We start from the raw sequence: 9,743 nt of genomic DNA, 5'->3' as shown, positions 1-9,743 counted from the left end.
CGCCACTCGTGGCAGCGGGTCCTTCGTGAACCGCCGCAGCTGCGCCCGGCTGAGAAAGAATGGACGAGGCCTGTCGTCACTGGGTGGTGCGGTCGTTCGGCAGCTGTTTCAGCTCCTCTTAAACGTCACGGCAACGCGATACGCGCTTTGCACGATGCGTCGAGGCTGTTTGACTCACTTGCGCAGCGTGTGCGATGTTTTCGAGGTTCGTGTTTGCGTTAAGCGTATGTCCAAGCCGCACATCAACAGCGGCAACGGAGCCGTCAGCTGATCGCTTCCAAATAGTAAACGCGCTGGCCGCCGGAGAGCGACACTTGTCTGCGTGACGTCACTTATCGGACACGACGTCACGGATAGAGTTTTCGAGACGTTTCTGGAAGCTCCCTTTCCAACGTATATACCCGTTGACCGCGCAGTTGGCTGCAAAGAAGGAAGAATCTGCTGTGTTGTGTGTTTCACACGTTGATACGCTTTTTTTGGATTACCAGACTCGCAAGAGTACCGACCTTCATTGACCTACAAGTCTGCCTACTCAACCAAAGGTATGTTCGAGTTATTTTTCAATTTTGTGCATGCTGGCGCTGGATCGTCGCCCATTAGCGCACGCAGGCTTGGGCACGCTGTTGGCGATCCTTCGCATGCGAAAGTAGAATTACAATTAAAGTTATGCACCATCTGACACTCATATTAGCGGAAGATTACGTTACAATCAACAAACGTAGTGGCGCGTCCCGCTTTGTAGTACGTTATCGCAGGTTTACGACGTCTCCCGCCATTTGCATAGGCGCTCTTTCTGAGGTCGCCGAGTAGGATCTCTCGTTACATTTGGGCATTCATGGAACATCTTTCGTTGTTCAACACGTTACGATTGCAGAGACAGCGTTTAGCCAGCTCGAGTCTCGTAGCAGCATCCCTCTCAGACTCGCATGGTCTCTCGTAGCTTTCGCGTCCGCTTCGCAGCTAAAATGATTAAAAAGGCGCCGAATAGCTCAGATATGCTTCGTGTAATATTCCTCGAAAGCTACACAGTCAAATAGTTTGAAGGGAAAAGTTTCAACTAGCATGCGCGAGTTTAGACTGGCTGCAAACAGCTGCTACCCCTGCGTCACGTCAAGACAGCCTGAGCCTGTTTCGTGGCGTATGCCCTCCGTGACATTGAACCGCTTCGTGGAGACCCCCCTTTCGGTTATCGTATTCATTCGTCTCTTCTGTCAGTGCATACGGTATGTTTGCTAAGCTAAGCAAGTCTCGTAGCGTAGACGTGGCGTATTGGGTCTGGCTTATCGCGGCCGTTCAACAAGTCGGCAAAGTGAGTTTTCGAGAAAGTTCGTCGGGGCCGCTTGCGAGGCTATCGTTGGCGGGCGGTCGCCCCGTTCTTTGTTGTTTTTTTTTTTCTTCGTGCGAAAGGAAGTTCTGGGTGCTTGCGAAACGCTGGCAACCATTTGGCTCTGGTATGCGTTACGTTGCCGCAAGAGCGGGCCGCTTGCCCGGTCAGCGCGTTCGGTCTAACGTTGCCCTCGTAGAATATTCTGGGCGCCGCCCTAGCTAAGCCCTTTCGGCGTCAGGGTTACTTCGAACACCGGAATAGAATATAGGTGTGTAAAGATTTCGCGTTGCGTAATTTTCGATCTCGGCGTAGACAAAGCGTACGCATTTAGATAAACGGATATAACTACCGTCGCAATTCCGCTCTGTCGTAGCTACTGTGATTATTTCGCCGCATTTGAAGCGAAAGTTTCGATTACTTGCCGTCTGTGCTTATGAAGCATGTTAGTTTTAGCTCACGGGTCAGACGCGTTAGTCTCGCTTACGGAGCGTCAATTCATGCAGCGGTTAGCATTGCACGCAAACCAAATTGTAGGCTAGCGCGTACCAACGCGAAAGCGTTTGGTGCGGGGTCAGGTTTGCGCAAGTCTGGCGTGCGGAGCGTGTCTTTATAGATAGCGTATGATGCATGCGCAGTGGCGACTAACGCAACGCTTTGCGTACCCTATTCTAAAGCTCTCCATGTATATATTACGTCCTTCGGAGGACCTGTAAGCTCAACCTCGTCTCCGTTCCCTTTTGCAGTAGACGATGGGTAAAGACTACTACAAGATCCTCGGCATCAGCAAGAGTGCCAACGAGGATGACATCAAAAAGGCCTACCGGAAGCTAGCCCTCAAGTACCACCCGGACAAGAACAAGACTCCCGAAGCGGAGGAGAAGTTCAAGGAGGTCGCCGAGGCGTACGAAGTCTTGAGCGACAAGAAGAAGCGAGACGTCTACGACCGATTCGGCGAAGAGGGCCTCAAGGGCAGCGCCGGGGGTGGAGGTGGCGGTGGAGGACCCAACATGCCCGGCGGTCAGTCCTTCACCTACACCTTCCACGGGGACCCGCGAGCCACGTTCGCCCAGTTCTTCGGCACCGACAACCCCTTCGAGAGCTTCTTCGGTTTCGGAGGCGGACCGGGGGGACCCGGGGGCATCAACATGTTCTTCGGAGGTCCAGGAGGCGGTGGAGACGATGACATGGACCTGGACGGAGACCCCTTCGGAGTCCCCATGGGCGGAGGAGGCGGTAGACCGGGCGCCAATCCGTTCCGGTCCCAGAGCTTCACGGCGGGCGCGAGACCGGGCAGCGGCGGAAAGGCTCAGGGCAGGCAAGACCCCGCCATCGAGCACGACTTGCACGTCACACTCGAAGAGGTTCTCCGCGGCTGCACGAAGAAGATGAAGATAAGTCGGAAAGTTATGGGACCGGATGGTAGGACCCCCAAGCGCGAGGAGAAGGTGCTCACCATCAACGTGAAACCGGGTTGGAAGGCCGGCACCAAGATCACGTTTCAGCGGGAGGGTGACCAGCTGCCGGGCACCATACCGGCCGACATCGTGTTCATCATCCGCGACAAGCCCCATCCACAGTTCAAGAGGGAGGGAGCTGACATTCGCTACACTGCCAGGGTCACGCTCAAGCAGGTAGGTTCTCCATTTCTGTGTCCTCACCGTGTTGGTAATGCACCTTCTATGAATTTGCATTGATTTGCCGAGAGGATTCACTGTCGTGGCAGCTGTAATTCTCATAGGCGAATTGTAGAAAGGCCCCTGCGCTTACTTAGATTTAGGTAAACGATTAAGAACCTCCAGATAGTCAAAAGTAATCCCCCACTGCTTGCCTCGTAACAATATCATTGTTGTAAAACCCTGGATTGTTAATTTACATGCAGATGCCGCGACAGCAGGATCGAACTTGTGGGGTACTTGCAACAATAATTCAGAGCTACGTCTACCTCTTCAAAGCTTAGCGGGCATCATTTTTGTTGCTGAGTGTTCAATGCAAGCTTAATCACTCTGCTTTTTGTAGACCTTGCTGTTTAACAGCAGTTGAGGCATGCTTATTAGCAGGGGCATTCAATTGACCATAATTAGTTGTAAGAGTACACTGTAGTTCAGTAAATGTTGCGCAGTGTGTGTGTTAAATATCTTTAATGCATGCAGCTTAGCCTTCGACGTGTTTAGTTCATGCCCGCATAGCCCTTCCTATTCGCATATCTCGTCCTTGAAATATGGCTAGCATAGTTTGTCACTGAGGCTGCTAGTGCTATCACTTTCTACTGCTGTGTATGTGTTAATACGGTTTGCTGGCAACAGTGATACTGAATGTGTGCGTTCCATTCCTTTTCAGGCCTTGTGCGGAGTGACGATAGAAGTGCCAACACTAACCAAGGGCAAGATATCTCTTCCCGTCAAGGACATCATCAAGCCCACGACGGTGAAGCGGTTCCCAGGACAGGGCCTGCCGTACCCGAAAGACCCAACGAAGCGCGGAGACCTGCTCGTCGCCTTCGACATCCAGTTTCCCGACCACCTGTCCGAAAGTGCACGGCAAATACTCTGGGACACGTTGCCTCCTCACGTCTGAACTCTTGGCAGGAAAGAGGACTTGGTTTTTTCCTAATATGCGAAAGCCCACCCCGGACGCTGACAGCTTGTGGGTGGACTCCACATGTGCAACGACTGGACTGGAACAAATTTTCCTTTTTCCTGCTTCAAAGTTTAAAGAGAGACCCTCCCTTCCTCACAAGGACCTACTGGTCTGCTACCACAGTGGATGTCGTAACCAGGCCGACGCTGCCCTCAAAGAGCAACTCTTGCACTGGCACCTTGGCTACTGGGCGGGCACCGTGTGCATAGTCGAGGGAAGACAGCAGTCGGAGTCGAATGTGTCTGCGCAGCAAGCCCTCGTAAGATCTGCAGTTTGGGCGAGTTTGCAGGAACTTGTAAGTGAACAAGTAGAGGCAAGAGACGGCGACACAAGAAGGAACAAGAATATTGCTCGTCTGGTCTTCCTGTTCCCTCTTGTGTCCCCATCTTCTGCGCTACTTGTTCACTTATGAACAGCAAGCCCGTTGCCTTGTGGGTGCCGCTGCCTCATCGCATCCATAGGATCTCTCGCCTTCATACCTTTTTTTTTTTTCTAGTAAGGTTGGCAGATGTGGCAGCTCCGATTGCATTTCACGGTGCATCAACCCAGTTTTACAATGAAGTTCCCGAGTGCTGTCGTCATCTGCCCTTGTACATAATGTAAATATTAGCGAGCGCGTTTCTTCGTTTTTATTTTGATGTGCACAGTCATGGGCGCCCAAGATATGTCTGTGCTACGCTGGTATTGCTTTGTACAGAGTACCCTTTGTCGGCTGTAAATAAACACTTTGCTATGTTGTGACACGCGTTTTCTTTTTTTTTTTTCTTTTAGACGTTGCAGAAAAGCAACGTCTTGGCGTCACTTCTCGCCGTCATACATCGATACACGTGTTGGTGGGAACGAGTGTTATTCCTGGAAATTAGGAACTACCAGTGGCGTAATTGTATTCGAATTGTTTGACAGTTAAGTATGAGTAGGTCTCCCTAAAACGAACTCTGAAGCCCCTTCCAATGAGCGGAAACGAAGTACAAAAGTGGACGCTGCTTTTCGTTTCAAAAGTCGCTGTAAGACACGACCTTTCTGAACTGCTACGGGGTACTTTTGGCGTGCTGCAAATGATTTTATGGTGGGCTTTGAAATGTAAAGTAAATCTAAAGAATTCGCGATTTGTCATGAATGTCGAAGATTCGTTTCTCTCTGCTCGCAGAACTGCGGAGGCAGCGTGCAGTGGCTTCGTTAAATCCAGAGTTCACTGTGAGGTTCTTTCTTTAAATAAAAACTGAACGACAGAATTGACAGATCCTAGAGTAGGAGAGGGGGGTGTGCTGTAAGGGCAGTCACTTCCCCTTAAATATAGTAGCGAATGATGTTTTGACGCTTGTCACTCGCAGGAACCGTATGCGTCATGCTCATCTTGTCGCTATTGCTTCACCACAATGCACATTTACATGCTGCGGTGAAGCCAGCATGTGGCACGTCATGTGAACAGCTGTTCTAGCTGACTGCCGGTCTCGTCTGCTTGTTTGTATGGGAGCAGCACTTCCTGTTTGCACTCTTAATAAGATATGCACGCCATAAAACGTTAACTTACAATTGTACTGCTCTAACTGATCCCAAACTCTATTGTGTCTGCTCCAAACCTGCTCCGAAAGTTTTTTTTTTTTTTTTTTTTGTGCTGCGAAACATGCACAACATCTTTTAACAGTAGACCTGTATAAAGGGACCGACAACCAATTGTTATGGTACCTATTTTCTTTAGCGCAACGGAAAGCTTACCGGTCAGAGCGTCCAGTCGTGGAATAGCAACGTTGAAAACGCCGCGAAACATTTGTAATCAGAATTTTTATATCTGCGGGTAATATGAAGTCGTATACACACATCACTACACATGCTGCAAACAGTAGCGCACGGGTTTACTGCGCAGTGCGCATGCACGCACGGCGAGCGCATGCGCCGTGGCTCGACATGGTCCACTGGCTGCTGCGAAGGCAGTGCCGCGACACACCGTGGAACTCCTTTTACCTATAATATGCATACTCTTAATTTTGAGGACTAATAATGGCGCGCATGACACATGGGTGAGACAGCTGCGCATATTGCGCATTTTTGATACGGTTCCGTTTTCCTGCGGTCTGGCAGCTTATCCCAATTGTTTTTGTGGAGTCCATGAGACAATAGAGGATTATCTCATTTCCTGTGATAGCTTCTACTTTAGGTGCCATCTTCCGACTACTTAAATTAGATTTAAATGCGACAAATGGGCTTCCATTCGGGCCTCTGTCCCTTGGATATAGCGACGGGATGGTTGCCGATGCCTAGCAGGGGTTTCTTAAATCTTCAAAGAGATTTAGGTTGTAGCATCAATATTTACTGCTGTTTTCCTGCTTTTCCGAATTGCTTTATTTTTTGCTTCAAATACTCCGCTTCCTTACTTATACCCGTATTCATCTATTCTTAATATTTTCAAGTTTTCTTTCATTCTTCCTCCTTTCATCTTTAAATAGACGAAATCTAACTTATAATTTAATCATTTTATTTTAAAACCACCCTGTTCTTGGCCAATCCCTCAGTGTGGATGCGTGCCACGGTGTCAAGGGTCTACCTTTCTCTGTGTACTCTAATCTTTGTTGTTGTGACCACGATCAGTGTGCTCGTGTAAGTGCACCTAGCTTCCGACGTCTCCCCGTAACAGTGTGATAATGGATGATTGCCGAGCCCTTTGTAGTGGATGGGCAGCTTCTCATGGTGTGACGCCTGGCGCAATTCTGACCGAACTCTTCACCCGACATATGACGCCTGTATAGAGGTTTCTTCCAAGGCATTAGTAGTGTCCGTTTGTTTTAGCCCTGCCGTGGCTTATAGTAATGAATGATTACCGAACCTTTCGTAATAGATGGGAAACTTTCAACCACACTCGTTGCGCATTTCACACGATATGACGCCTGGTGCGATGGTACGCGACCAAGGGCGTCCGCAGAAATTTTTCCAGGGGGGTGCATATATTGGGGGGGGGGGGGGTCACTACCATGACTTGACCGGCAAGGTTAGTCAATAATATGTAATAACGTGCAAAGTTGGCTGGCAATCCTGAAGGCCATTTCACACGGGTATGCGGACCTTTTGTGTGCTAACCAACGTGTGCAACTTATTGCTACTGCATAGAAAGATATTATCCGAAATTCCACGGGGGGGGGGGGGGCAGCCGCCCCCCCTTGCACCCCCCCTCCGGACGCCCATGTACGCGACACTTCATCCGACATGACGCCTATATATGGTATTTTCAGACGCAGTTTCAAGCAGTGGCCTGGCTCTGCAGAGCCATGTTACGACATGTAGTTGAATTCTTGACTGCCGCGCAGAATGTCTTGGTTCGACTCCGGCTCGAACGCTGTTTTTTATTATTTGCATCCAACGGGACATTTTTAAAAGCAAAGCTGTTAAAGTTCGCGGTAAAAGGTATGACCGAAAAAAACTGTCATCATCATAAACGGGTATGTGCCGCACAAATTGGGTAAATCCCACTGCTCACCACTCGTGCACTAAAAATGAAGAAGGCAACATCCTAAGAAATGGCCGCTAAGCGACGGCGGCGATCCGATGACCCCTGGTACGTACAATGACAGAGTACTATCGAACAGGAAAGGCAACGGCGGCTGCAAGAAGACCCGCGAAGCGATGGAAGGCCTACGCCAACGACGACGTGCCCGTAGATTTGTGAGAGGTGCGAACTCTCGGTTTCACCGCGAGTTTCAGGTCTCTGGGGTTTGGACAGCCGTGTCGTACCGGTAACTGTCTGTGGTTTAACTCGAACCTTTCTGCGCTGAGAATCAACCCTAGAAACAACCTAGCATCACTTAGCTAAAGCCTAGCAGCAGCAACCTCGAAGCAACCTAAAAACAACCTAGCATCACCTAGCTAAAGCCTACAACCTAGGTACAACGAGATTAGACTTCAGAATTGTCTAGTTGCGCTGTTTCAAGCCTTGCGCGACTTAGTGCAAGCTTCGCCATTTTTATTTTTTCCGCTCACGGACAACGACGCCACATTTTCTTCGCCATCATAGATTTATGAATGAAGGAGAAAATAAAGTTGAAACTCTCATTTTTAAATTTCGCGCCGAAATCTCCCAGCGTGACGTCACAGATTTCAAAATGTATTTATCGTATTTTGGCGGCATTGGCTCAACAAAATTTTCCCATTCTTGGTACGTTAGGTCTATGGCCCCATCAGAGAACAATGTACTTCATTTTTACCGATTAGGAACTACGTAGTCCGTATTAGGTGCCGTGAAAACATGTGACGTCACGGCGAATGTCGCGAAAACTTCAAGGTGGCGTCGCCACCCACATTTTCTTTTTGCGCGTTTTCTCGCTTACTAAGCGTCTTCTCGCAGCAAGCGTGGTTTTTTGGTACCGTGAAATAGTATAGTTTACTAATATGAGAAACATCGTTTTCCTCTTTAGTGTCCCTTTAACACCATCGCGCTAATATGCGCGCACATGCGATATTTCGCTCGCAGACAACGTCACCGTTGCCGAACTTTTGCGACGCAGGCTCGCTATCAGCTAACACGCGCGAGCAATGCTGTCTACGGGACGTTACTTATCACGCGCAGGCAGGTGCAGCTCAGTATGACGTCCGGCTCAACGTTACTAGAACAAACTCAGTTTAAAAGCTCCGCCGGAGAGGCGGTCCGCGTGGCGGTCGTGAGAACTAGTGGCGCTGCAGTCACGTCTAGCTCCCGCGTCTGGCGCTTGTTGTGATCGGCGCCGCCGATGTACGAGCGGACGTGGGTTACAGCGTCGTCTGCGCTTTGTTAGCTCGTCATTTTTGCGACTGTTCTTGACCAAGCTTAGCGTCTTGTACGAAGACACGTGCATGATGTACGAAGCGTAACGAGGGCGAACAGATTCACAGTGCGGTATGCCGACTTGCTTCGCGCCGCAACGACGACTCCGCTTCACGACACTTCTTCGGACCTCCAAAAGACCCTAGGCCATTCAAGCTTTGCATCGCAGAGCTGGAAAGCTTACTGCGAAATGCAAGGTCTGTGATGTTCATATTGAGGGTGACGACATTGTAAAGCACTATCGTCGTGTCGTTGCAGGACAAGAAGTTTTGATCGCACGTGAAAAGTGGGAACTCGCGCCCGGTGCCGTGCCGCGCTTGTTTCCAGCACTTCCACCCCAGATTTTAAAGCCAAAATGTTCGGGGTTTAGGCGCAAATCCCCCCCAAAACGCACGGCGTCCCGCGAAAGCTCAGTGCCTAGTTTGGAGGAGCCGCCAGAATTAGAACAGCAAAACGAAAGGCAGGCGATTACCTATATAGGCTACCGAGACTGAGAGTTGCATCACACTGACATTCGATTAGTTCTCAGCTGTCGCTATGCCTTCAAAGCAGTAGATTTTCGAGAGATTTTACGACGAGGTATCGAACAAGATGTGCGGAATATTTTACACTCGCCGTCTCGGGAACGGGCTGCTCAGCGCAAAAATTTGACACGGTACACATAGAAAAGGCGAGGACCAGCGCTTGTCCTCGTCTTTTCTATCTGTACCGTGTCAAATTTTTTTGCGCTGAGCAGTTTAATAATTTAATACCAACTAGCCCAATGCCACACGTTGCTTCGGGAACGGAGACTTACTTGTGCAAAAGATAATTGTAGTTGACGAGCAGTTTAACTGCGTAGTGAACGGCGACAGCACGAAACGCAAACGGCTGTCGTACAGTGTAAGAAGCGCTGCGGGCATGGAACATCTGCTCGGTGAAGTTGAAAAATTGAAGTTGAAAACTGACGACTCTTCTAGCGACAGAGTACGCGCGAATAACTGCTCGGTG

The 9,743-nt window shown here is 49.6% G+C and overlaps 1 protein-coding gene across 2 annotated transcripts; it reads left to right on the top strand.

The window, feature by feature from the left end:
• The first annotated feature begins 329 nt into the window (after positions 1 to 329).
• On the top strand, positions 330 to 4,702 carry LOC119405193 (dnaJ protein homolog 1). 2 transcript variants are annotated; one of them, XM_037672006.2, is made up of 3 exons: positions 330 to 542; positions 2,071 to 2,958; positions 3,665 to 4,702. In XM_037672006.2, the coding sequence occupies exons 2-3, from the start codon at positions 2,077 to 2,079 to the stop codon at positions 3,899 to 3,901; spliced, it is 1,119 nt and encodes a 372-aa protein (XP_037527934.1). In that variant the 5' UTR covers positions 330 to 542; positions 2,071 to 2,076; the 3' UTR covers positions 3,902 to 4,702. The 2 variants fall into 2 exon arrangements, with proteins under 2 accessions (XP_037527934.1, XP_037527935.1); XM_037672007.2 differs by having other exon boundaries at positions 376 to 542; positions 2,074 to 2,958.
• The last annotated feature ends 5,041 nt before the right edge of the window (positions 4,703 to 9,743 follow it).

This window comes from Rhipicephalus sanguineus, chromosome 9, assembly GCF_013339695.2.
Source record: "Rhipicephalus sanguineus isolate Rsan-2018 chromosome 9, BIME_Rsan_1.4, whole genome shotgun sequence".
Taxonomy (NCBI): Eukaryota; Metazoa; Arthropoda; class Arachnida; order Ixodida; family Ixodidae; genus Rhipicephalus; species Rhipicephalus sanguineus.
Note: the sequence above shows the minus strand (reverse complement) of the source record. Positions and strands in the feature narration are given on the sequence as shown.

Excerpts from the sequence above, each read along its gene's own strand:
- LOC119405193 (XM_037672006.2), top strand. The coding sequence starts at position 2,077 with ATGGGTAAAGACTACTACAAGATCCTCGGCATCAGCAAGAGTGCCAAC. Across the intron at positions 2,959-3,664 it reads CCAGGGTCACGCTCAAGCAG|GCCTTGTGCGGAGTGACGAT; the intron begins GTAGGTTCTCCA and ends ATTCCTTTTCAG.